Raw genomic sequence first — 24,246 nt, forward strand, 5'->3', positions numbered from 1 at the left:
AAGTAGCATGCCAGCTTGGCTATAGCAGCAAGAGAGAAGAGAAAGAAAAGGTGGTGGGCGAAAAGTGTCAGCTCAAGTAGGACGGCGGTGCTCTTAGTAGCACAAAGCAACAATCGAACCCGACTCCTCGAAGAGTCCGTCAACCTCGTACCGGCGCATGACAGCAGTAAACTCTTCCGGCCTTGAGCCGCCTTACCCCAATCAGCCAGAAAGCCTCGTGGTAACAAGCTGTCGGGATAATGGGTGCTCGACCCCTCTCATGTCCTCGAGTGTACCGCTGAGTTTATCTATGTGAGAAAGGCGGTATCTCCTGACTTGCATTCATGAAAGATGGCCCTCTCTTGCTAGCAGCGGGGAACAAGCTTTGGGACGTCGTCCACATATGTCTGACAGCTGTACCCCAGCCGAGATCCGGATAGAGTCCAAATTTTTGAGATTGGAGGGAGGGTCAGCTTCAAGATGTTAGGTCGGAGTCGGAACGGCGAGACCGGATCAGACGGGATGCTACTTGGATAGTAGGACACTACTGTAGTGTGTGAGCTGTGCCGCCTCATGTCGTTGCCGTTTAAGTTTAGAAATATGCTGGCTGGGCAGGGTCTTGCCAAGTGAAAGCGATCGATGTCGTGGAAAGTTCAAGTTGTTTGAAGTCGGCAGGTTGCAATGCCCCGGCAGATAGTATCGTGCCATCTCAGCCCCCGAGACACCGCCGGCACTGCTCCAGGGTACGTACAAAGAGCTGAGCCTGCCTGGCAGGGTTGTTCACGATGGAGCTTTTGAACGGAAGGAACAAGGGCAAAGGGCGATCAGACACACCTTCCCCAGAGTTCATGACTCGAGGCATTTGCGACTTTCGAGTCTCGATCGGGTAAGGCAGGAAGGCATCCACCAGTCGAGGTACCTTCCCTTTCGTAGAGTAGTGTACCTATAACATGTAGATTCGTCATCATCATGACCAGACCAGAGCATTCAGTTGCTTCTTCAAGAAAGAAAGGCAGGGTGCCAGGCAGCTTCGGAATGTCAACCTTACTATCAGACCACAGAGATGCCGAGATCCATCAACTGTCAATCCCGAGATCCCATTCGAGTTCCGTCTCTGCCGTCGAGGTTACAGCAGTGTTTTGCAGAACTTCGGCGTTGAGCCAGGTGGAGCCGTTCGTCAAGAGTCCACAGAGGGAGGAGCCCTAGCCCCTCCGGCTATTTTAGTGTTAAATTCAAGTTCCCTGCAACCGACTGCAACTGCAACTGTATCTGCATCCTCACCACTGGGTACGACATCTTGGGATGCAAGATGCCACCCATCCATTGATGTACTATTACATACCTCTACACTACATACGTATGCCGGGCGGACGGGAGTGCGGAAATGGAAGCAAAATGCTGTCGGCGCAGATCATCTTGGAGAGCCATTGTCGTCGTCGTGTCGTGCTAGGTCCGTGCAGGGGCTGAGGCCGGACCGGGCACCTACTTCTTCCTTCTTGGCACCCCGACCACCGGCCCGGTACCTACGTACCGGCTGTCGAAGGAAAGTGTCCAACGCTGGACACACTTGGCATCTCTCCGCGGTTGCGATGTTCGGAGCCCTGCTGGAACGTTCGGAAGTGGAAAGTCACGAGTGCACGACTCGGGCTACCTAGACCGAAACCACCGACTCGAATGCTGAGACGGCAGTGCATGTGACATATCCTGGCAGCGCTCGAGGCTCCTGTCGCTTTGACATGTGCCTTCACGCCACTCTCTGCATTCTGTTTTGACATGTTTAGTTGACAAGTGGTCAAAACGCAGGGACCAGTTCGCACCGACCAGATGGGATGAATGCCATCGAGTGCCACTCTGCCAGAGCCGCAGCGACTACCCCTGTTCCCCAGTGCTGGCGGTTGATATGAATTGGTTTTCCTCCGTCTTTCTCGCTGGCTCTGTTCCCATGCGCTCCATCGCGTCTCGCCGTTTCCCAGGGTCCAAAGGTCTGGCTCTTCTCTTTGACACATATCTAACCCTGGCGTGCCTGAGAGACGAGAGGCAAAGAGAGTCTGTGTCAACTGCCGGGCCAATCGCATATTTGTATGACGTGAACCTGTTTTGTATCAATGGGGGAATCGATGGTTGTTCATCCCAAAAACCCACAAAACCCGCCAACTTGATAGGGAATAGGGCACTCCTTGCAGAGGGTTTAAGGCCCGATGCCAGGTCTAGAGGTCCCACTCGGGCGGGTTCCTTCCACATGGATCGTTCCCGAAGCCTTTGCAAAGACAAGACAGCGCCCCGATCTAGGATCAGTCAGACTCGGAGCCTTTCAGCGTACATCAACTTCCCATGCTGACGGGTGGACGGCATGGACGGCGCCGTTAGAGAGAGGAGGAGGAGGAGGAGGAGGAGGATAGGATGACTAAGAACCAGGACGAAGAGGCGGGACGGGACGAATCGAGACACGGAATTTGTTTTAACCAGCGCTAGGTCTGGTCTAGTTTTTGGGGGGTTTCTAGATTCGGTGTAGCTCCAAACGGATCCGCGCATTTTTAGCCCAAGCAAGGTTGCAAGACTGAACGAAGGAGAAAAAAAAAAAAAAAAAAAAAAAAGGGCGGCCACCAGTTTAATAGAGAGGCTAAAAACAGTCATTCCTCCCAACTCCAATTCCTATTACAAGGCCAAGCAACCAATCCTAGCTGACTCGCTTATCACGCCGCCACAGCCTTCTGCTAAAGCTTCAGCTTTTCTTATCCCCCGCCTCCCCTTCAGAATCCTTCCATTTTGCTTTCTTTCTCTCCTTCTTCCTCACCTAAGCACACCTAATTTCTTACCCCCACCCTCCCTCCGTGTTCTTCCCCTCCCCTCTCGAGGCCATCTAGGTCGCCAGTCCCATATCGCGTCGTCGCGCTCGTCAATCCGAAAAAAACGACGAACGACCAACCATGGCGTCCACATCCAGAGCTCTGGGCAGGCTTTCGGCCCCCTCTATGGGCGTTGCCCGTCTCCAGACCCAGGCCGTTTCTAGGCTGCTCAGCTCTGCGCCTCGTCGCGCTCTCATCTCCGAGTCCAGGCAGGTTGCTGTCACTCAGCAGATTCGTCGCGCCCACACAGAGACTACTCCTCTTCCTGAGCCCCCCAAGGAACGTCGTCGGTTCCGGAAGTTGAGGTGGCTCTGGAGGGCACCTCTCTTCGCCTCCCTCGCCGGTATCGCCTATGTCGGTTGGGGTGTTTACGAAGAGAGAAACCCTGGTCCTCAGGTCGAGCCTGACCCGTCCAAGAAGACTCTCGTTGTTCTTGGTGAGTTTTAACCCTTGCGCATACGAGATAGCTATACGCGCAGCTTTGCGCCATGCGCTTTCTCCTCATCTACGAGTTCAAACTGACTGATATCGCTCAGGCACTGGCTGGGGCTCCGTTTCTCTTCTCAAGAAGCTCGACACTGAGCACTACAATGTCATCGTCATCTCGCCCCGCAACTACTTCCTATTCACTCCCCTGCTCCCGTCCTGCACCACCGGTCTGATCGAGCACCGCTCCATCATGGAGCCCATCCGCACCATTCTGCGCCACAAGAAGGCCAACGTCAAGTTTTACGAGGCTGAGGCCAGCTCCGTGGATCCCGAGCGCAAGGTCGTCCGTGTCCTCGATACCTCCGAGATCCGAGGCGACGTCGTTGAGACCGAGATCCCCTACGACATGCTGGTGGTTGGTGTCGGTGCTGAAAACGCTACTTTCGGTATCCCCGGTGTCCGTGAGCACACCTGCTTCCTCAAGGAGATTGGTGATGCCCAGCGCATTCGCAAGAAGATTATGGACTGCGTCGAAACTGCTGCTTTCAAGGGCCAGTCCCAGGAGGAGATTGACCGTCTTCTGCACATGGTTGTCGTTGGTGGTGGCCCTACTGGTGTCGAGTTCGCTGGCGAGCTCCAGGATTTCTTCGAGGAGGACATCAAGAAGCTGATTCCCGATATTGCTGACCGCTTCCGCGTCACCCTCATCGAGGCTCTTCCCAACGTCCTTCCCAGCTTCTCCAAGCAGCTGATCGAGTACACCGAGAGCACCTTCAAGGAGGAGAAGATTGACATTATGACCAAGACCATGGTCAAGAGGGTCACCGAAAAGACCGTCGAGGCCGAGATCAGCAAGCCCGATGGTACCCGTGAGAAGATTACTCTTCCCTACGGTCTCCTCGTCTGGGCCACTGGCAACGCCGTGCGCCCCGTCGTCAAGGACCTCATGGAGCGCATCCCTGCCCAGAAGGACTCTCGCCGCGGTCTTGCGGTGAACGAGTACCTCGTTGTTCAGGGTACCCGCGACATCTGGGCTGTCGGTGACTGCGCCGTCGCTGGATACGCCCCTACCGCCCAGGTCGCCTCTCAGGAGGGTAACTTCCTGGCTGGCCTCTTCAACAACATGGCTCGCACCGAGGTCCTTGAGCAGCGCGTCCGCGAGCTCAGCGGTTCCCTCAACCTTGCGCCCGGAAACGCTGCCGAGATCTCCAAGGAGATTGAGGAGCATGAGCGCCAGCTCCGCCGCATCAAGGACATCAAGCCCTTCCACTACTCTCACCAGGGTTCTCTTGCCTACATTGGAAGCGAGAAGGCCGTCGCCGATGTGAGCTGGTTCAACGGAAACCTTGCCTCTGGTGGCAGCCTTACCTTCCTCTTCTGGAGGAGTGCTTACCTGTCCATGTGCTTCAGCAGTAAGTTTTCCCCAGGAATATAATTTATTTTCTAAGAAGCGGTATGACTAACATTTCCTGCTAGCTCGCAACCGTCTCCTTGTCATTAACGACTGGGTCAAGTCCAAGCTCTTCGGCCGCGACGTTTCTCGCGAGTAAACGACCTGCCGCATCTATGGCATGACTTGAAATTCAGTATCTCCTTCTTGCACGCTCTTTTGGCATGTTTAGCGTGTCTCTTGTATAGCGAGTGCGGACCTGGGGACTTCTTTGCCTTTTCTTCTTCTGGAGTCTCGGGCTGTTTTGGTCATAGAAAATGGGGGTTTTTAGACGGGTTTTTAAAGGAGGATTTAGACGAGGGGGCAATGAAACGAACGGGTTCTTTTTTATGTTTTCTTTTGTATGACGTCTCTACAATTCTCTTCAAGTATCCTGTATGAAACATTTGAGTTATTCTCGCAGCCCTCACAGCAGTACTGTCTTCTTGTCCATTTCTTTTCGCCTGTTATCAAGGGCTATCAAGACATATCTCGGACAAAACAACCTATCTGAGCTGTTGCGTTTGAAACTGTATAGATTAAAAGTTATTTGCATTGATGCCTGTATCGCTATCTTTGCAGTGCTGTTCAATTTTATAAGCTCGTTGGAGTCTTAGAATAGAACTGAGTTGGTGGTGATGTCGGCCCCTGAGATGAGCACAACAAGGAACAGGGTTAGGGTTATATTACGCAGCACCGACGTATCGCACTTTTGCTCCTCACAGGCAATCGACACAGTCGTCATATGTCCGTTTTTGCTCTTACAGATAACTTTGAGAACTGGACTCAACAACCAACTTGAAGCCCATTGTTTGTCCGGGAAAAAAAACATTCGACAAGTGTTTCACAAAGAGGCACATTTCATGTGGACATTCTATGTTCTCTGATACAGCGACATAATGCACGAAATTATCACGCTGCAGCTCGGGCAGCAGAGCAATTATCTAGCCACGCATTTCTGGAATACCCAGGTAAGCATGTTCATTGATTTCACTTGGAACCGGGGAAACAGCTGACACTTCTCGAGGAATCATATTTTACATATTCCGAGGATCAAGAGCCAGCCATTAACCATGATATCCACTGGCGTCCCGGCATCGGTGCGGATGGCACCGAAACCTACATGCCGCGGACCGTCATTTACGATCTGAAGGGTGGCTTTGGGTCCATGGCAAAGACGAATGCGCTGTATAACGACCTTGAGGAGGGACAGACGCCTCAAGCATTGTGGTAAGTTGGGCATCACTCTCGGTCTGGTGGACATCTTGCACCAGATTCCGTCATTTTTGATCGACATCCTCCAGCGTTCAAACCCATCCTCCCCTTCGTCTACCTCTTGACTCACCTCCCCTCCTTTCTCGCCACAGGAATGGACCAACCGTACTCCAAAAACAGCCCGCCATCCCACAATCCGCCTATCAACAATCCCTCGACGCCGGCCTCGAGCCCCCTCCCCTCACCACGGACACCGTCCGCTACTGGTCTGATTTCAACCGGGTCTTCTACCACCCGCGCTCCGTTGTCCAGCTGAACGAGTACGAGCTCAACTCGTCCATCATGCCATTCGAGCGCTACGCGACGGGCGAGGACCTGTTTGCGTCGCTGGACAAGGAACATGACCTTCTTGATCGGGACCTGCGGCCTTTTATCGAAGAGGCCGACCAGATGCAAGGGATCCAAGTCATGACAGGCCTGGACGACGCCTGGGGCGGGTTTGCGGCAAAATACCTGGAGAGGATACGAGATGAGTACGGCAAGACAGCCATGTTTGTTTGGGGCAGCGAGCAGGAGTCGGCGATAAGGGTTGGGGGATTGAGCAGGGAGAAGAGACTGCTGAGACTGGCGAATAAGGCGAGGACGATGACGGAGGTGTATAAGTATGCAAGCGTTGTCGTGCCGTTTACGGTGCCTGCGACGCTGCCGGGGAGTGTGGTGCTGGATGCGGGCTCGCAGTGGCATAATACTGCGCTGTCGGCGGCGGCGATAGAGAGCGTCACGCTTCCGTCGCGGCTGAGGGATCCGGCGAACAGGGATACGATGGGTACGCTGGCTGATACGCTCAATGCGATGGGGAAGCAGAATGTGGCTAGCTTGGGGATGAGCTTTGCTCCAGAGCCGACGGAGGAGGAAGATGTAGTCATGGAAGGAACGCAGGATTTCAGGCAGAGGCAGTTGCTCAACCAGAAGTCGAGTAGACATGCGGCTGTGATGGCGAAGGAGAACCCGGAGGGAGTGTTTCTCGATATTAACTTTACTCCCACCGATCAGTTGGACTATGTCCGTCGCGGTGGTGGCGGCGGCGATGATGACAGACCGAGGGTGTTCAGCCAGGTGCTTACCTCGAGAGGTTATGAGGTTGATGAGCAGGCGCAGGAAGCCAAGGAGGCTGAGGAGGACGAGAGGTTCCGCAGGAGGAGCTCGTACGAGACTGTTATGAGAAGGTACGTTTTTTGTGTTCTCTTTTTTTTTTTTTTTTTTTTTTTTTCTCGTCATCTTTTGCTAACAAAGTCCCTCTCATGCAGTTATCACACCCCCCTTCGCTTCCCTCTTCTAGACAGCTTCCCTCAGATCTTCAGGGATGACAGTGGTGAGCCACTGAAGAGAGGAGGAGCGATCAATGTCACTAGCAGTCTGTCTACGGATGCTTCAGTGCACAAGAGGCTGAAGTCGTTGAGGACTACGGTTGGTCGGTCGATTGGATTGGAGGATAGGGAACAGCTTGGAAACGAGCTGGCGGAGATGGCTGATGAATATCATGAGGGGTGGTCGAGTGGAAGTGATGATGGAGATGACGATTGATCGGTCGACGCAGCAATCAACAACGTGTTCAAGTGTGAAGCAGACAAGACGATTACTCCCCGAGGTCCTTCCGCCTTTACACCAGACATTTCACTACCTGGGTATCTAACCATCCAATCCCAACAACGCCCCAATCAAATCCCCCTCCCCTTCCATCTCCCAGAAATCCATCACCACAACTCCCAACCTCTTCCCCTTTAACCCGTCCGGCCCATCATCCTTCAACAACGCCAACAACTTTTCGTTAACTCCTCCTTTCACCGTTCCACCGCCAGTCACCTTGGGGACACCTTGCCGTTGTTCTTCCGGGCCAAGCGCCATAACCTCCGGCGTAATGTTCGGTTCATTCAATACATGTTCCCCCGAGGTGAACGTGATCCACAACCCATCATCCTCATCATCCTCCCCGCGTGCACCCAGTCCTGCCCCGGGACCGCTCGCAGCAGCACCAGCAGCCGCCGCAGCCCGTAAATGGCCCTCCACAGCCTCCCACTTGGCCATCACATTCTCCGTCACACTTCCATTCATCCCACTCGGCAGGTCGTTAGGTTCAAAGTAGTCCTCTATATACGCCGTCTCATTTCTCCTTTTCTCCTCTTCTACTCCCTTGCTCTGATCTCCGTCACCCACGTCAAGTTGGTTATAAACCAACTCAAACCCTCTATTGTTCTCCGGCCATAGGCTAGGAGAAAAGTTGAGTCCCGGTACAGCCAGCTGTTGATCGAGAGGCAAGTCGGGCAGGTCGAAGCGTTTGAGGAGGACGATCTTGCCACGGGCGTCTCCCAAAGTGGGCGGGAGGGAGTGTGATGGGTAGATGAAGCGGCGGGCGGCCGGGGTGGTGAGGAGGGAATGAAGGAGGCGTTGGACTTGTGGGGTGTTGGAGGCGTGGGAGCGGGTTGGGTGCTGTTAGTCTGTTAGCGAAGGGAGCGGGAGAGGTGGTAACTTGATGGACGGTGATGATGACCCCTTTTGTTTACATATAACCCAAACCAGTTATACCCACCCCAGATGAAACCCAAAACCAGGGCATGAAAATGTGTAAACGAAAGAAAGAAAGGAAGGAAGAAAATGAAAAGTACAGAGAAGAAACTCACCTCATACTGCAAACTAATCATCACCACCTCCCCCGCTCCCCTCTCCTCCAACCACTTATAAAACCCAAACAAAACATCCTCCACCGTCGCCACCTCACTCAACAAAGCCATCTTATGCCAAAACACCAGTCTCGTCCCTTGTCCTCCCCCTTTACCACTCCCACCCGTACCTGTATCCAACGCAGCATACCGCAAATCAAAGAACCTCACCCCTGCCTCCAAGGATTCCAAAATACTCTTCTTCTGACACCTAAACCATTCAGCCGGCAAGTAACTCGGATTAGAAGGGATCGAGTTCCTCGTCTCAGTAGTAAAGTTCCAGGTTGCGCTGTCGTGGGTTCCCGGAATGGCTCTGAGGCGGGTGAGCGGCAGGGAGTCCGGGAGAGGGGTCATCCATTGTGCGCGACGCTTGGAGGCTGCTGACTTGTTGAAGGAGGAAGGGAAGGTGCCGAAGATTTGGCGGCCGTCACCGAGGATCTTTTGGAGGGCCAGGTCGGCTACTGAGGAGGAGTCTTCTTCTTCTCCAGGTTGTGATGGGGAAGGAGAGGTGGATAATGGGTTGCCAGTGGTGAGGTCTGTAAGGAGGGAGAAGAAGAGGAGGTGAAGGACCCAGAAGAGGACGGCCATGATGCATACGGAGCTGAGGACCGCGCGGTAGGAGGTTGTGGGTAGTAGGCCGCGAAAGCGCTTGAAGCGCCGTGGTGATGATGAGGGCGTGGATGCCGCTGCCAGTGTCGGTGAGGGAAGATGAGGAAGACTTTGAGGAACTGGCGCAGAGAAGAGCGGCGAGCGCCCAGGTTTTGATTCCTGGTGCATCATCGCGGCATAGCGTATGGAAGTAGCAAGTGGTTTTTGGGGTCCTCGAGGGTGATACTCGAGGTACTTCGGGCGGGTTTACACGGCCAAAGTACTTGAGACAAGATAGAATCCTCAGTGAGATGTTGGGTTGAGGATCTCGAGACAGGTGTTACTGTGTATCTATTTGTAGGACATGCGACCGACGATCTACGGGGGCGTACGCGCAAGCTTTGATTGGCTGCTGGCATTTTGACGTTGACATACTGAGGTGCATATGGCGTTTTCCCCCGAGTACAACGGAACTAACAGCTCAATCCATTAGCAGAAGCGATCGACGCAGCAAAGCATTTGTTAATATGATGTATAATAGAGCGAGAAATAAGATGTAAAGCCACGGACGCAAAAGACCACTGCGAGACGGGAACTTGGCTTAGTTGATGGGGCACTTGTGCCCCGAAAAACTAAATTTATTAGTCTAGCAGATTTAGCAACTCTTATCTTAGATACATTTCTCTACACCTCGCGCGTGGTACTGCTCGCACATAGCAACTAATTTGTCCATGACCGCCAACAAGATCCGTCTGTACATCCTTCGATCAGTGTTCGCTCTTAATAGTCGGTGGCGCGGTCGCCATCTGTTGTCGCTTGGCCATCGGGCCGTTCGCATGTTCCCCTTCGGCCATACGCTTCTTCTTCTTAACTGGCCTTACAGGCTTCGTCTCTCCAGGTTCGAAAACGTCGTCGGGGAGATCGAAATTCCTAACGTGCTGGATAGTCAATCCCATCAACTCTGCTTTGAAGATGTCGTTCGAAGTGCACATTGCCTTGAAGTCGTCGACTTCTCTGGACAGATCCAGAGACTTAGCTCCCTCTACCAGCTGCAGGCCGATGTAATGGTTAGTGGTGTAAATCTCAAGCTCCGGCTCCTTCTCCGGTATATCCTCCAGCTTAACCTTGTCTTCGTCGTAGTCGTTGGCCTCAGGCTTTACAGAGTTGTCCTCAGGCTTTAGAGGTACCGTTCCTAGATGTACCACGTCGTTCGGTTCTTCCTTGACAACCGGCACAGCCGGCTCCGGTGCAACACCATCCCCCGTCTTGATCTCCGCCTTGACCTCAACCTTGCTTTCGTTCTTGGCGTTCCCATTCGCGGCTGTATCCGTCGGCTTGACCATGTATGTGAGGTTTCCGGTTTGAATCTCTTCGACCTGAGCATCCGTCTTGCATCGGTGCACTCTGTCGTAACCTTTGTTGAAGGGGCGGGCAAGGGCGATGGAAGGGTGCAGCTCAAGCTTCTGGACCAGAACACGCACTCTTGACTCGACGAAGCCCGACCAGGTATTCTGCGCCTCTTTCGTCCTGCCGGATGAGATGACCGTCAGGTAAAACTTGAAGCCGTTGGTGAAAAAGGTGTGTTTCTCGAACAAATCTTTCCAAGGCCTTTTACCCAACATGATCTCTTCAGAAATCTGCACCCCCCGTTCCAGCTCCTGCTGAATTACCGCCATTGAAGACCTCCCAACATTGTGCGTCGCGCACATGGAAGGGTATGATGGGGTGATGATGGGCATCTTGTGATTGCGATCACTCGGGTATATCTAGTCTGTGGTAAGACATCAGCGCGACAATGATGAGGGGTTGACTTACCTTGGGATTCCACACCGCTACACGCGTAATGGATTGGTTGTATTCGATATTCTTCAGAAGAACCGGGAGCGGCCATGGCCAGTTGAGCATAATGGTGAAGAATTTCCTAACGATGACAGCACTCGTCGCCTTCGGATAGAGTTGGCATACTCTGGCGACCAGCATAGCCCAAGCCACACCACCAGGATAACCCATGATATTGGCGTAGATAGCCCTTCTCTGAGCCCAGAGCTTGATTGCACGAAGTGCCAGCTTGAACGTCTTCTCTTCGGGGACCAGCGCAAGGATCTCGTCGGTTACGCGTGTTCCGTTGAGCGAGCGCACCTCGTTTTCGGACAAGCCGCGCAGGAGGTTGTTGCTGTTCAGATTCCAGTCCTTGTCGTCAGGAAGTTGACGAAGGCTCTGAATTGAACAGAAGATAAGATCTATGCTGATGCCCGAATACTCAAACTTGATGATAGGTACGAAGGCCTCGGGTACTGGAGTCAGGTCGGTGATGGCGCCAGGGGGAGCCATTTCGATAAGAAGGTTGGGAAAGATGTCGAAATATTGCTTGACGGTGACGTACTTGGGTACAACGACGAGGGTATCGATATCGGATCCTGGCCCATACACACCCAAGCGAAAACTGCCATATGTGAATATTCTGCCTCGAGCGTCGCGAATCAGAATGGCATTGTGCGGCTCCTTTTCCTGCGCGGCCCTCTTCACAAATTCATCAGTAATGCGCTGGAGATCTGCGAGCACCGCCCATCGCTTATCAGTTTCGGCCTGACTTTCGAACGTGCCCTGCGCGCGCAGCTCTTTGAGAAGGGCCTCGGTCTGTCGTTTCTCGGCGTCGGTAGGTAGCGTGGTCGAGATAGGAGGCGTTACGCCCAAGGTTTGTTCGGGGTTCGACATGGTGGCACGAAGCGCGGTGGGACGAGGAAGCGTGCTGGATGCGCCGGTAAGAGTATCGAAGATGAAATATGTCGTGCAGGACTGATCGATGACGCTGGTCGGGACAAGAGGAAAACTGGATCGCGCGCAAAAGAGAGGAGCGCAGGCGCAGTGAGAGAACGCTGACGGGCGATTATAGAAGTCTATGATGGGATTGAACAGAAGGAACCAAGCAGCTCCACGTAAGGCAAAGAACGCTCAGGTCATGATATGCTGTGCTTTTTGTTGATTCGAAGGATGGCGATACCAAATAGTTGATTGATTCTGATATCGACCCTGGCGCAGTCGGAGAAGCCGAAACCAGACAGGGTGATTGATGGGGATGGATGAAGGGGCGGCTGCGTTAGGTTGTTTGCAGAAGACAAAAAGCACGTCGCCGACTCGGCGCGTCTCGGTTCAGCCTGGGGTGTTGAGCACGGACTCCCACTCACAGCGGGATTGGCGCGAGGCAATGTCCTGTTATTTTAGAGACGCTGGACACTGCAACTTGAAATGCAACCTGCAGGAATCACCCATAAACCTCTGACGAGTACCCGCACGGGGATACCTACCTAATCTCCACTGAAATTCAAGTACTTTGGTACCTCCACCATAATAAGATGGATGCCCGGGTAGGTATGTCCCTACTAGTTATCATGTTGGCTTTTGGTGTCTTGGTTCCGACAATTCAGGGACTCAAGCTCTGAAAAGCTCAATCGTCACATTGCAAAGGCCGCTGGACTGCCGCATTTCAGGTAGAAGAAGGTCATCCCCAGATAGCCTGTTCCTTCAAGTAGGCGTAGGATGTCTGTCTGTACACTTTGGGGCATCTTACACTACATTCGAGTAACGCCATGGGGACAGTTGAGTTGGCAGAATCGGTTCCATTTTTGCAGTAAACATCGGTCTAATATTCAGGGACGTATTCTTTTATATCAGCGATAAGTACCAATTCAACTTTTATCTAATGCTAGGTACGTACCATCGGAGTGAAGGTCAAATGATGGTAGAGTAGAGGTTGACGGGAGGTATGGATTTGGAGAACAGATGACATTTCAAAGCTGCCGCGGCCCCTGTGGAAGATGGGATCTGGCCCCAGGCGGCAAGCAAGGGCAAGACCGGACCAGGTGCCCGTCCATGCATCATCCACTGGAGTTCCCCTGGGAGGTCCCTTCCATAGCGCGGCCCCGCCCCCACACTGGCCCTGCAGGCCCCTGAAAATGACGCTGCCGCTAGATGGAGGATCACCGTAACAGCCGGGGCAACGTTGAAAGTTTCCATGTCGCATTCTCTCGGTCTCCCCTACACTACATCCTTTTTACACCACCTCCACTTTGCTTAGTCTCAATGGGGAAGGATGAAAAAGACATTACTTCTCTGCTTCATCCACGGCTTCAAGGTATGTACATTAAGATCAAGCGACGCTCCAGCCAAGATCAAACTGACATTATCATGTAAAGGGAGGTGAGTCGACCTTTGGCGACAACTATGCCTTCACCGAGCACCTCCGCCAACTTGTTGCGGCCGACCTACCCAAGATAAACATCAATGTCGTGGTGTATCCCAAATATGAGACTCGAGGAGATTTGGGCGAGTGCGTAGCGCGATTTCGAGATTGGTATGTGCTCGTCGACTGCATCCGTTGCTTCATCTGTCACATGCTTGAAGCCCTGAACCATCACTAACATGGTCGCCCTCGCTATCACAGGCTCACGAATAAAGTTATCGACCTCGAAGTTGCCGCCGGAACCTCCTCGCCCACCATCGATCCCTCGGTCCGCGTCATTTTAGTCGGCCACTCCATGGGCGGCATCGTCGCTGCCGAAACCGCCATCGAGCTCTCCTCCGACAAGCCTATCCACGGCAGCACCGACCCGGCCGTCGAGGACCCGAAGCTAGACCATCGCACCGCTGACTCCGCGCCTCTCCACCGACCACCCAGCCCCAGCTCGCTCATGTTCCCCTATATCCAGGGCGTCCTCGGCTTCGATACACCCTATCTAGGCATTGCTCCTACCGTCTTCGCTCATGGCGTCGAGGGTCACTATGCGACGGCTTCGGCAGCGCTGTCGCAACTGAGCAGCTTAACAAGTTTACTCGGAGCGAAGGGGGCGCAGGCGCAATCGAACGCAACAACGCAGAAAAGACAGATAGCCGCTCTGCCGGCGCCGGAAAAGAAGGAGGAGCAGCAGAGGAATAATGGCAGCGCCTGGGGGAACTGGGGCAAGATCGCCATGGTCGCGGGCGCAGCGGCTGCTGCAGCGGCTGGAGGAGCGGCGGCGTACTACAATCGAGATCAGATTACGCAAAGCGTGAGCTGGGCGACGTCGCATCTCGAGTTTGTCGGGGTGCTTTATAGAAGAGAAGAGCTGCGGCGCCGTGTGGCGTACATGGTGCGGCTCAACAATGACCTTGGGGTCGGTTTCGGAAACTTTTATACCCGGCTGGGACGGGCCGCGGGGTCAAAGGAAGTGAGCATGGTCGGGACTGTGATGGGCAATGAACGGACGTTTTGCGTCCTGCCTAAAAAGGATTCCGCTGGGGACTGGAAGGAGGCCATCAACGATAAGGCTAAGGACGAAGTAACGGCGCATATCTGTAAGTGCACCTCTCCCATCTGTAGCGAGGTCTTTATGTATACGTGAAGCGAGTACTGACACTATTCATAGCCATGTTCGACCTGAAGGACAACCCTGGCTATACCAAGATGGCGCATGATGCTAGAGATATGATTGTCAAGTGGTTGCAGAACGATTGGTACGAGAGCAGTAACGGTGATGTCATTAGCGCATAGAAGCGCACCCTAATAACCGTAACATTTCATCTAATACTTAGCCCAAATCTTTTCTTTTTTTCCCATCATAAAACGTCTATCATTATGTCCAAAACTCCAAAACTCTTTGAAAGTATCATGTCTATTCCCCCAATAAGCTGGGCCGCAGAATCCACAGCCGAAGTGGCTTGTAAAAATCATTCACCGTGACCACGACACTTCAACAGCAGGGGCGGGTAGGCTGTGAGCATACGTCGCACGCCAACCCCTCCTCTTTACAACAACCACGGCCTAGTCTAGAAGTCTGTAACCCCTCACTGCCTCTTCTTCTCCTTCTTCTCCTTGATAGCACCACCACCAACCTGCTTCCTCCTCTGGCTCAACATATGGCTATACAGCACCACCGAGCCAGGGATATACGACAACAGCACAGCAACCAGCGCATAAGGGTACCAAGTCGCGAGCTGATCGGCCGGACCCACGAGCGCCTTGAAGATCATGGCCACCTCGGAGCTGATGCCCATTGGGTACAGCACCAGGAAGGCGCTGTACCGCAGCCAGTGCAGCCAGTAAGGAATGAAGTCGACCTGCTTGAGCGCAAAGTAGCTGTACCGGATCACCTCGGTAGTGGACCAGGCCGTCAACATGGAGGTGTACCAGACCGAACTGTTGAGGTGCGGGAAGGGGTACGATATGCCCCAGACGAGCATCAGGCGCGAGGCGACTTGCATGACGGTGGTGAAAATTGGGGCGGGGACAATGCCTTTTTTTTGGTGTTGAACATCGATTAGCGTTTGTTTCCTAAACAGGTAGTAGAGAGAAAAGGTAGAGGAGGAGACAGAGATAGGGACAAGGATGAGAGATGGAGACTGAGACGGGATCCGGGTGGGAAGCGTCGGGCAAGCAGGGCATACCGGTAAGAGCATGGAAGATCTCCATGACAGCAAAGGTCTGCGTAACACGAGCAAAGTCATCGACGACCAGCGGTACAAAGGGCGCGCCCTTGGCAAAGTAGACGGACGCGACGCGGCCGAGGATCGTGGCCCAGGCGACGGCCGAGGCGGCATTGTAAAGGACTAGGTAGCCCTTGCGGAGAGCTGAGCCAGCCATTGTTGGTGTCGTTTGGTGTGTGGTGTGGTGTCGATATTGTTTTGGTGATCAGTTCGGTGGACGTGGGAAGATGTCGACGGATGTTAAGGTAGATACTGATTTGATGCTATGAACGTGATTGACGGACAAGGTAGGTGATAATGGATTCCCCAACAAGACGGGACGAGACTGCTCCGAATGAACGCGGGGACAACAATTTTCGACCCGAACCGAGACCGCGGCAGGTGGATTCGCGCGTCGGGACAGGGGTCGGTTCCTTTCTTGTGGGGTACTTGACTTCGCGGGACCCACTATCTTTCGGCGGCCCGGTGTTTAGAACGCCGATGTCACCGGTGGGTTGTGAGCATTCACATGTGAAAGAAATTCAACACGAAAAAGGTAATTTGAACAACGGGAATACGCAATCTTGAGTTAAACCTAGGGTCGCTGCCTCCATTCAGAACAATTCGCCGCTCACGCCTCGGCGTCCATCATTCTCGGCAGAGAACGGACGTCAATTGTTACCGCACAGGGCTGGGCGCAGCACACATTCTGCCGTGTTAACCGGCCATGACGAATCTTTTTGATACTTGTCTTATTTTCAGTCCATAGTTATGCTGCTGGAGTCCAACGTCTTGAAATCGTCCTTTGAACCCAAGCATAGCTCAAAACTGGTATTGACCACTCCAATACACAAAATACAATTGCTCAACTCCAAATCTTTCTCCCTAGGCCCCAAAACTCCTTGGTATCATATCCCACGGAAAATAAAAGACAATGAAATAACATGGGGTTATTACATGCAACAAAAACGGTTGTCATGTCATCGTTAAGCGTAGACGAAGTATATCCTTCAGTGCTTCCACCCAAAGCCTCCAATCTCCCTTGTTCGAGATGAGCTGGTTATAAAGTCCCCCCCAATGCAACCTGTTCCAGCCAGTGCAGACGGACGAACCCGTAGCCGAGGTGAGTTCTTTCACCTACTTTGATCCTCTCTAGAACAATGAGCAATGGGTGATCACTCGCGCGAGTCCCTTCGATGCTTAAGGTTGCTGAAGAGGTTCCTGATGGAGCGGCCTCCAAACAGAAACTCGGTCGAATGTCGTCCACAGTAGCTGTGTGCGTTGACGTGCTTGTTGTGAGACTTGGTTGTCCGTAGCGGCCTTGATGGGTCCGCAGAGTTTGCCATGTTCCCCGAATCCTTTCTGCTGTTGACGGGAGCCACTGTTGTCTCAGACTCGAAAGAGTACCTCATTTCGTGGTACTGTTGAGTTGTGTTAGTACCGGAGAGATGAGACACTCGGAAGGGAGCACGGCTTACGCTATCAAGAGACATGGGCGAGGTAATAGGGCTTGTGACGGGCCCGGTGGTGCTGATGTTGAGTGCCGACGGAGCAGAGGCACTAGAAGAAGAGCGCTTCATGACTAGATGCTGTTGCTGAAAGTTGGTGATGATGTTGGATAGTGGTATATAATGTTTGATTTTTGATGCCAAGGACGATGAGAAGAGCTTCTACACGAGTAGATTTCGTCTAGATCGGGTAGTGTCGTTGGTTTGTGAGAGTGCCCGCCGGGGTAGACAGTTATGGCACGCCTGGTGCTCAGATAATGTAGCTAATAGAACAAAGGAAAGATGGTTCACTTTGCTTGAAGCTTGATGATAGTGCTTGATCTTGATATTTGATGAGTAAGTAGGTAGAAAGAGGAAATCTGAGTTCATCACTCCGGAGCCGGGCCGGCCGACTTATATCTCTTCAAAGATACCGTGAGGTCAGTGACCTACAACTAGTTCAAACTCTGTCCTACCTGGTTGAACCATTCTGAGCTGGCCTTCCAAGCAGTCAAGGTACCGGGATTGCTGCAGCGTTCTGACAGACAAACCGGCCAAGAACCCTTGGCACATGTTTGTTCAGCTGGGGTTGTTTGGCCCTCGCCGCGGGAGCGCATTTGCGTGTAAGTCGGATCCTCGGCCGAGCGACGTAGTGTACTATGAAACGACAGAAAGGTCCTCGCCGAGAGGTCCTTGCAGTGGGGATTGCCAATGTTGCAGCGCTCATTCTCGCACAGCTTCCAGTAGAAAAGCCTGGGGAGTGAAGACCTCCATGTGAACTAGCCCCCCTGTCGAAAATTATCGGCCAATGGCATGTCGTTGCATTGACCAAAAAGGGACGCCATTCGCAAATATGATTGGTCGCCTTAAGAAGAGCGTCTTTTCAGGCATCCATTGCGATCCTTCCCCATGCAGGTCTTTGCTCACAGGGACACCGACCAGCAACGGGAATGGTGGATCATGGCCGGCTCAATGCAGTCGTGACTTGATGAGTCAACATTGAACCCCGGAGATAGGCCGTTGACGATAGGACAACGGCAAAAGATCAACAAAGACGTGGAAATTGCCAAGTCGGCCTATCCGAATGATTATCAGTTGCTCCATCCCGCATTTTCAATCTCCGAGTGTAGTCTACGGCGTCATAAGTCGTCTTGTCCTATCGTAGGACTAAGCCAGGTGGTGATGAGCCAGTTTGCAGCTAGGACTTGGACAAATGCCGGTGGTGCCCAAGGGACAACACCTGGAAGATCCAGGTTGGTGGACGTTGGTGGACGTTGGTCTTCTCGGGCATACATTCCACTTCTGTGTTTGCTCTGTCGGTGGGTTTCACCAAGACTCTGGCAGCATGCCAGTGTTGACCGCCAGGACTAGGGACTGTCCCACGGAAGAGATGAAGTGTAGTTGGCTGGATGTGATGGGTGATGCGGATGGCCGTCGGTGTCGGAAAACAGAATGGGTGGGGAGGTTGTGTTGCACAGAGACACGGGAAGCGAACTCCCGCCAGCAAGCCTCGGCGAGAGACGTTGCGGGATGGGAGGCAGGGGCCCCGCTGCCCCCGCCACACTGGACATCCCCACCTCTATTGTTCCACACTGCCACATCCCCAATTCTCCACAGTTCCTGGTTCCCGTTCCTCGCCGGACAGCACTCCGTCTTCATCCGTCCACGCCGCAACAGCCGTCGACCCTCTCCCCGCGATACGATATCTGTTCTGTTATCAAAACAGGAATTCACCCATTTTTGATGGCCATCAAATCAACGCAAAGCCATTTTCGAGGCTTCAGTCCCAGTCTGTTTTCTCTATCGAGATGACTGCGTCGGTGACCTGAAGAAATCACTCAATAACCCAGGAGTGGTTAGGTAGGTGCAGCTTATTCCCGTCTTTCGAGGTCATGTTACCCCCGTGAACAACTCGAGGAGCCTTTTTTTCAGTTCTTTTCGAGTGCCTGGATATGTAAGGTTGCAGCGAGATAGGTCGCCGCTCGAAATGGGCACGAATGCAGGAACACCGCAGTGAGTCTATCACGATTGTTTCTTTTCTGGATGGTCACGCAGTCCCGTCGCCGACCCGGTGTCGTCGTCATTGTCATCGTAAGACGTGACGCGGAGCGATTTGTAGGGGACCACCTCATCCCTCCCACTTTCTCAAAGGTTTCATGCATAATGCTTGAAAGCTTCAGCTGTTCATCGGCTATTGCCAGAAAGGCAAATCGGGCATCAAAGGGGAAAGATCAATTTCTTTCTCTTGTTGTCGAGAAAGGCTGCCTTGCGCTACTGCACAGTAGATCAGTCGCTAGAAGCAGTCCTACCTCAGCAGAACCACATACAACTCATCCCATGCGAAGAACCCTTGTCTCATGTTTGGAGGTTGTTATACATGAGAGGCTTCTGAATGGCGGGTTTTTGAGTTAAGGTTCCATCGCGTGGTCTCGTGGTTGCCTCCATCACGTCGCTTGCCCATCACAAAGTTCAATTGTTCGAGGTTGCATTTTGGAAACATTTGAGAACTCTGGAGATACTAGTATCTATTCAAAGACTGCGGTCAACGAGGATGACTTAGGAGCAGTGCCGAAGAAGCCTAGCACTTGATATTTCGGGATATTACGGGATCGTGGGATTCTGGATCGTGGAATTCGGGATCCTACTGAGGTATATGTCTTCCTGCGGCGAAGTGCGTTGAGGACAATAGCAGTTGCTGAAGTAAAGATAGTCAAAATGACGATGGTCGGATGAACCAATCTGGTGAGTGTCTTGGTTTTCAAGGCTCTGACAAGCAAGTTCGATTGCTGACGAAGTGTGATATACACTCGAATACTTGACTTATGTCAAAGTGAGGCTGTCCTTCAGGTCATGCTACTTGCACGTTCATGTCTTTTCTTTCTGGATCTTTGCAGAAGCTGTTACTTTGTTTACGCAGCTTTGACAGCGGGGTCTCTTCACCACATAGTAGGTATTATTTTCAACGGCCCTTGATTCTTGCAAAATAGTTTCAGCTCTTCGAATGGGTCGGTCATACGAACACAGTCCCCGAGAGGCGGCACCTTCTACGCCGCTGAACCAGAGTATCGGGAGCATCAAAAGGACCAGTAAGACCTTCGCTTTCTACACCCCTTGTTTATGGAAGTTCCGTTGGTGGCTTTCCCCAGGTTCTTGTCTTCCACACGATCAGGGTTCCTGGGTGCTTACACTACACAAAGTGATCGATCGATATTTCCGGTTTGACACTTCGCACAGCCTCGATGCGCATTTTGGATGGTAAGCGTTCCTGCATTGCTCTGTTTCATTGAGGCTCAGCTTCTTGGAAGACGAGCCAGAAATCCTGGTTGGGCCACGAAAACAGACAAACTGTGAATTTTACTGACACACTGAAAGTTAAATGTGATCTTCACATCATTAACAGCGCGTTCTTTACATTGGACTATCGTCCTCTGGAACATTTTTCACAGTCACCCAGAAATCTCCATTCACCACCATTTTTTTGTTTGCCTTCTTCACTCCGCGTCCTCCGGCTTTTGCCCGTACACAACCTTCCAGGTCCAGTAGCCGTGGATCTTCTGCTCCTTCATCTCTTGACGCATGTGCGCCGCAAATACCGCGACTTCCTCCGTCGACCAGCCCATGACTTTATGGAAGAGGAATTGGATGACACCCTCAAGGTCCGATGTGACAGCAGCGTAGGTGTAGAGGCCTATTTCCTTTTGCTTAGGGTCTTTCGGCCAGGGAGACAAGGGTTGCTAAAGTCGCTGGTCAGCTTTATCCCTAACTCTGGGTCGTGACGGAACATACCTTCCACTGCTTCGTATGGAGGTTCACAAATCCCGCCTCCTTCAAACCGGGCTCTTGGGTTCCATCATGAGCGATGGTCAAACTCCTACCAATTCGCTTTCCAGCCTCGTCCAGGATTTTTCCGTATGTGGCCAACGCAGAATCGGGAGGAAGGGTTTCGTCATCACACGAGACGATGGGAGAACAATCAAAGTGCTCAATCCAACCGCCAGGCTTGCAGCACCGATAGGCATTTTTGTACAAGTTTCCCCAGTCTTCAATAGCGCCGTTGAGGAACGAGATGTGGATATAGTCGAAAAAGTTTTCCTTGAATGTCCATTCCTTGGTCGCATCATCAATCTCGAAGCGCAAATTTGGCGGGGTCCAAGTGGGCTGGATAGGCGAAATATCCGTACCGACCACATCGCAGTAGGGGAATTTGTCGGCAAAGTCGATTGCCCAGAATCCTTCGCCAGTACCGATATCAATGGCATGCTGAACATTGTCCTTGAGAGGGGCTTGGAAAAGCTGTTTGTCCGTCATAAGAAAGAGGGAGTGATAGTAGATCTCCAGGGCTCCAAGCATCTTTTGATCATTGGGAGCCCAGTATTCTCCGTCTGTCACCGAATCACTATGGTAGGTTCGACCGTTGATGGTGCGGTAGTTGAGAATACTCGATGAAATTGAGGCAGTCGAGCTTTCAACATCACTTCCCAGAGTTGAATCTTTGTCATCCGTGTCGGTCTCAGGAAGACCTTGCTGAAGCCAATGTGCACCGGACATAACGCCAGGCAATTCGGGCGCTGGAGAATCAGGAGCGGGTGTTGGTGACCTTCCCTCAGATCTAGGAGAGGACGAGGCATGAGTAGGTGAATTTTCCTTGGAACCAGGAGAGGAGGGACCAGGGGCTGTTGGCTTAGGCGAAGCCGCAGCGTCGGACAATGGCGACTCGGCCTTTCGTTTTTCGGGAACGCCCATGGTTGAAAGATCGTCTGTAAGGGTCAGTGTGTAGGATATGAAGGGTCAAGGAAAGAAAGAATCCGAGTTGAAAATAAGAAGGGTAACCATGTGAGAACCAGCGTACATCCGGCGGACTATAGCGTTTTTTTTAAATTCAAACGACGACAAGGGGCTCCAGACGCCTAAGCCTAGCTGGGAAGCGGATTATACATAAGAGTAACCCCGAGTTTCTGACAACTCTTTTCACTTGGTGCAAATCGATTATTAGTGCGGTACTATTGATGTTAGTTAGTCGCGGGTCCCAAAAGGTTGCCGAAGGAAATGCAGCCCAATCAACTGTCTGGCCGAGGCTTTGCCCGGCTGCTTTGATGCTTACCCGGTGACGGATTGTGGATTAGACGGTAAGGTGCCATATGTAGTAGTTGGTCTGCTCGGGCGGTAGGATGCCAGATAGATCTCACCTTGAAGTCGGAGTTTTGAGCTGGTACCTAAGCTGCCCCGCGATGTCAGGAGACCTTTGTGCGATATGGGGCGAGTCTGAGTAAGCAGTACCAGCACGATGTTGAAGCAAAACCCTCTTCTTTGACTAAGAATACCTCCATCTCAAACCTTTGATGAGATCTTGGACCGCCTGCTTCACATTTCAATGCTGGCTATCAGGGGGCCCAAGACTTCGGAAGGCCCGAGAGAACGGTGGTTTGTTCGGGGAAGAGACTCCACATTTCGGCTCGCTTAGCTTGGTTTGTCTGGATTGGCTATGTTTGGGGGTACAGCTTTGGATGATTTGCACTGAATGGCGTGTGTACAACTTCTGGTGCTTCACCCTCATACACAAAAGGGAGTTCGGGCGGCCCACAGGTTTACACTTGATGGGTCGTTTAGTTTGTGTGTGTTTGCAGGGAAAAAAAAGAAAAAAAGAGGGAGAGGGGTTGCACTTGCAGGGGACTTTGCTGTATTACGTACCTCTACGTAATGGGTCTTTGGTGTCTGTATCAGTGTATGCTCCCAAGTTGTTCTACTTTTTATACTTCGTTTAGTAGGTAAGTACCGGTTGATACCTTTGCTCCAAGTTCGCTTCGCAATGCCGGAATGCAGAACGATGCTCAACGTACAGTAGAACCCCCTGAACCTGCATGCAATTGTGCGGTTCCTGGAGGATGTAGTTGCAGGAGTTCATCTGTGTTGCATCGCTAACTCGGATATATCCCCGAAACTATACTAGCCAATCACGTCTGGAGAGAGAGGCCTTCACGGCGACGCCTCAAAAGGGCATGCAGACCTCGGCATATCACATACTCCAATTGCCGACGACAGGGGGCGGGGAGACATCCGAGTTGAATGAGATTCAGCGGTACATATTTGTCTTCTCCGAAGGTATCGTGCTTCACAGTACCCGTCCCAATAGAGCTCACAGTTGGACAGATATGTTTACATGGCTCAACCATTTACTGTCACGATGAGAGACCTTGGTGGGAAGACGATAGAGTCAGATGGACTAGTTCAGTTGTCTGGTTGAAGGGAAGACGTGGCCGGCTAGAAATGCACTTCACGAGAAAGCTTACGTGACCATTGGGTGGGCCATGACTTCGCAACGGTAAGAGTACCCAGGAGGAAGCGCATTCCTGTCCACTTACATGGATACTCACCAAGTGCGAAAGCAATTCCCCCCGAAATCCGGTGGCACATCACCAGCCTGCTTCAGCCTGACTTGTTCCGTGCCTGACTATAACTTCCATTCTCATCCTCTATTCAAGACCATCTATTTTGCTTAATGCTCGTCCTGAAAGTCAGCATTATGATTTCTTAGCTTCTTTTGACAATTTCACTGGTTTGACAGTAACCTCCATAACATATGTTTGAACAGCGGAGCGAACGCCGCCTCGCATGAGAGCATATAGTGAAAGTAATTGGGGCAGCTGCCAGATGCGAGGGCAATGGTGAAGACGGAGTTACTGAGATAAACAGCATAGGTCAAACGAAGCCTAAGAAACTAGTGAAACCACCTTCAAATCGCTTCCCTATGTATTGGGCAGAATCTCTTCCCGGCTGAATCACGAATATCCGAGTTCCCTCCAAATGTTTCGATTGACATAAGAGAAGACAAGCGGGAGGAAGAAGAGAAAGGGGAAAAAAAAAGAGGAAAAATGAGGAAGAAAAAACCCCCCCCCCCCCCCAAAAAAAAAAAAAAAAAAGAAAGAAAGAAAAAAAACAGAAAAAAAAGGAAAGATTGCAAACCGCTATGGGCATTGAGGAAAAGTTAGATCCGGTCTGATCTCGTAGATAAGTTGGTCATCGCATGTTGAATAGTGGCATGAAGGACGACCACCGGAAAGTACATTCCCGCGTTGTAAGAGTTTATAATTTGCAATGGGGAAACTTTAGACTGTGAGCAC

The 24,246-nt window shown here is 52.1% G+C and overlaps 10 protein-coding genes across 10 annotated transcripts; 4 read left to right on the forward strand and 6 right to left on the reverse strand.

Annotated features, from left to right (window-relative positions):
- Positions 1-1,194: 1,194 nt before the first annotated feature.
- Positions 1,195-1,985, reverse strand: B0T23DRAFT_403891 (uncharacterized protein; the record flags this gene model as incomplete). Its single annotated transcript, XM_062838823.1, has 3 exons — positions 1,195-1,262; positions 1,337-1,471; positions 1,511-1,985. 3 exons carry the CDS (start codon positions 1,983-1,985, stop codon positions 1,195-1,197), a joined length of 678 nt encoding a protein of 225 aa, XP_062694543.1.
- Positions 1,986-2,635: 650 nt separating this feature from the next.
- Positions 2,636-4,943, forward strand: B0T23DRAFT_126512 (FAD/NAD(P)-binding domain-containing protein). The gene is made up of 3 exons (XM_062832118.1): positions 2,636-3,261; positions 3,362-4,666; positions 4,731-4,943. The coding sequence occupies exons 1-3, from the start codon at positions 2,907-2,909 to the stop codon at positions 4,802-4,804; spliced, it is 1,734 nt and encodes a 577-aa protein (XP_062694544.1). The 5' UTR covers positions 2,636-2,906; the 3' UTR covers positions 4,805-4,943.
- A 497-nt stretch (positions 4,944-5,440) lies between these two features.
- Positions 5,441-7,535, forward strand: B0T23DRAFT_126523 (tubulin nucleotide-binding domain-like protein). The gene is made up of 4 exons (XM_062832119.1): positions 5,441-5,654; positions 5,711-5,913; positions 6,051-7,124; positions 7,206-7,535. The coding sequence occupies exons 1-4, from the start codon at positions 5,583-5,585 to the stop codon at positions 7,480-7,482; spliced, it is 1,626 nt and encodes a 541-aa protein (XP_062694545.1). The 5' UTR covers positions 5,441-5,582; the 3' UTR covers positions 7,483-7,535.
- Positions 7,536-7,587: 52 nt separating this feature from the next.
- B0T23DRAFT_313130 (PLC-like phosphodiesterase) lies at positions 7,588-9,392 on the reverse strand (the record flags this gene model as incomplete). Its single annotated transcript, XM_062834727.1, has 2 exons — positions 7,588-8,385; positions 8,577-9,392. 2 exons carry the CDS (start codon positions 9,390-9,392, stop codon positions 7,588-7,590), a joined length of 1,614 nt encoding a protein of 537 aa, XP_062694546.1.
- A 435-nt stretch (positions 9,393-9,827) lies between these two features.
- Positions 9,828-12,373, reverse strand: B0T23DRAFT_378231 (Poly(A) polymerase). The gene is made up of 2 exons (XM_062837079.1): positions 11,019-12,373; positions 9,828-10,969 (listed from the first exon to the last, which is right to left on the reverse strand). The coding sequence occupies exons 1-2, from the start codon at positions 11,916-11,918 to the stop codon at positions 9,971-9,973; spliced, it is 1,899 nt and encodes a 632-aa protein (XP_062694547.1). The 5' UTR covers positions 11,919-12,373; the 3' UTR covers positions 9,828-9,970.
- Positions 12,374-13,238: 865 nt separating this feature from the next.
- Positions 13,239-14,733, forward strand: B0T23DRAFT_336618 (uncharacterized protein; the record flags this gene model as incomplete). Its single annotated transcript, XM_062835811.1, has 4 exons — positions 13,239-13,335; positions 13,397-13,554; positions 13,645-14,534; positions 14,606-14,733. The coding sequence occupies exons 1-4, from the start codon at positions 13,294-13,296 to the stop codon at positions 14,728-14,730; spliced, it is 1,215 nt and encodes a 404-aa protein (XP_062694548.1). The 5' UTR covers positions 13,239-13,293.
- A 143-nt stretch (positions 14,734-14,876) lies between these two features.
- B0T23DRAFT_126556 (tyrosine phosphatase-like protein) lies at positions 14,877-15,975 on the reverse strand. Its single transcript, XM_062832120.1, has 2 exons — positions 15,624-15,975; positions 14,877-15,472 (listed from the first exon to the last, which is right to left on the reverse strand). The coding sequence occupies exons 1-2, from the start codon at positions 15,817-15,819 to the stop codon at positions 15,024-15,026; spliced, it is 645 nt and encodes a 214-aa protein (XP_062694549.1). The 5' UTR covers positions 15,820-15,975; the 3' UTR covers positions 14,877-15,023.
- A 748-nt stretch (positions 15,976-16,723) lies between these two features.
- Positions 16,724-17,430, reverse strand: B0T23DRAFT_126573 (uncharacterized protein). The gene is made up of 2 exons (XM_062832121.1): positions 17,120-17,430; positions 16,724-17,062 (listed from the first exon to the last, which is right to left on the reverse strand). Exons 1-2 carry the CDS (start codon positions 17,219-17,221, stop codon positions 16,817-16,819), a joined length of 348 nt encoding a protein of 115 aa, XP_062694550.1. The 5' UTR covers positions 17,222-17,430; the 3' UTR covers positions 16,724-16,816.
- A 660-nt stretch (positions 17,431-18,090) lies between these two features.
- Positions 18,091-19,064, forward strand: B0T23DRAFT_440795 (uncharacterized protein). Its single transcript, XM_062840739.1, has 2 exons — positions 18,091-18,650; positions 18,774-19,064. The coding sequence occupies exons 1-2, from the start codon at positions 18,342-18,344 to the stop codon at positions 18,870-18,872; spliced, it is 408 nt and encodes a 135-aa protein (XP_062694551.1). The 5' UTR covers positions 18,091-18,341; the 3' UTR covers positions 18,873-19,064.
- Positions 19,065-20,503: 1,439 nt separating this feature from the next.
- On the reverse strand, positions 20,504-22,236 carry B0T23DRAFT_126601 (S-adenosyl-L-methionine-dependent methyltransferase). Its single transcript, XM_062832123.1, has 4 exons — positions 22,230-22,236; positions 21,978-22,128; positions 20,915-21,885; positions 20,504-20,862 (listed from the first exon to the last, which is right to left on the reverse strand). The coding sequence occupies exons 3-4, from the start codon at positions 21,869-21,871 to the stop codon at positions 20,620-20,622; spliced, it is 1,200 nt and encodes a 399-aa protein (XP_062694552.1). The 5' UTR covers positions 21,872-21,885; positions 21,978-22,128; positions 22,230-22,236; the 3' UTR covers positions 20,504-20,619.
- Positions 22,237-24,246: the final 2,010 nt, after the last annotated feature.

The sequence above is a fragment of the Neurospora hispaniola genome, assembly GCF_033458365.1.
Source record: "Neurospora hispaniola strain FGSC 10403 chromosome Unknown B0T23scaffold_3, whole genome shotgun sequence".
NCBI lineage: Eukaryota > Fungi > Ascomycota > Sordariomycetes > Sordariales > Sordariaceae > Neurospora > Neurospora hispaniola.

Coding starts and splice junctions, on each gene's coding strand:
- B0T23DRAFT_126573 (XM_062832121.1), bottom strand. CDS start 17,221: ATGAAGCGCTCTTCTTCTAGTGCCTCTGCTCCGTCGGCACTCAACATC. Junction 17,063..17,119: donor CGCCCATGTCTCTTGATAGC/GTAAGCCGTGCT, acceptor ACAACTCAACAG/TACCACGAAATGAGGTACTC.
- B0T23DRAFT_440795 (XM_062840739.1), top strand. CDS start 18,342: ATGCCGGTGGTGCCCAAGGGACAACACCTGGAAGATCCAGGTTGGTGG. Junction 18,651..18,773: donor AGCAAGCCTCGGCGAGAGAC/GTTGCGGGATGG, acceptor CTCGCCGGACAG/CACTCCGTCTTCATCCGTCC.
- B0T23DRAFT_378231 (XM_062837079.1), bottom strand. CDS start 11,918: ATGTCGAACCCCGAACAAACCTTGGGCGTAACGCCTCCTATCTCGACC. Junction 10,970..11,018: donor TAGCGGTGTGGAATCCCAAG/GTAAGTCAACCC, acceptor ACCACAGACTAG/ATATACCCGAGTGATCGCAA.
- B0T23DRAFT_126512 (XM_062832118.1), top strand. CDS start 2,907: ATGGCGTCCACATCCAGAGCTCTGGGCAGGCTTTCGGCCCCCTCTATG. Junction 3,262..3,361: donor GAAGACTCTCGTTGTTCTTG/GTGAGTTTTAAC, acceptor GATATCGCTCAG/GCACTGGCTGGGGCTCCGTT. Junction 4,667..4,730: donor CCTGTCCATGTGCTTCAGCA/GTAAGTTTTCCC, acceptor ATTTCCTGCTAG/CTCGCAACCGTCTCCTTGTC.
- B0T23DRAFT_126523 (XM_062832119.1), top strand. CDS start 5,583: ATGCACGAAATTATCACGCTGCAGCTCGGGCAGCAGAGCAATTATCTA. Junction 5,655..5,710: donor CGCATTTCTGGAATACCCAG/GTAAGCATGTTC, acceptor ACACTTCTCGAG/GAATCATATTTTACATATTC. Junction 7,125..7,205: donor TACGAGACTGTTATGAGAAG/GTACGTTTTTTG, acceptor CCTCTCATGCAG/TTATCACACCCCCCTTCGCT.
- B0T23DRAFT_126556 (XM_062832120.1), bottom strand. CDS start 15,819: ATGGCTGGCTCAGCTCTCCGCAAGGGCTACCTAGTCCTTTACAATGCC. Junction 15,473..15,623: donor GATCTTCCATGCTCTTACCG/GTATGCCCTGCT, acceptor ACCAAAAAAAAG/GCATTGTCCCCGCCCCAATT.
- B0T23DRAFT_126601 (XM_062832123.1), bottom strand. CDS start 21,871: ATGGGCGTTCCCGAAAAACGAAAGGCCGAGTCGCCATTGTCCGACGCT. Junction 20,863..20,914: donor TCCATACGAAGCAGTGGAAG/GTATGTTCCGTC, acceptor CAGCGACTTTAG/CAACCCTTGTCTCCCTGGCC.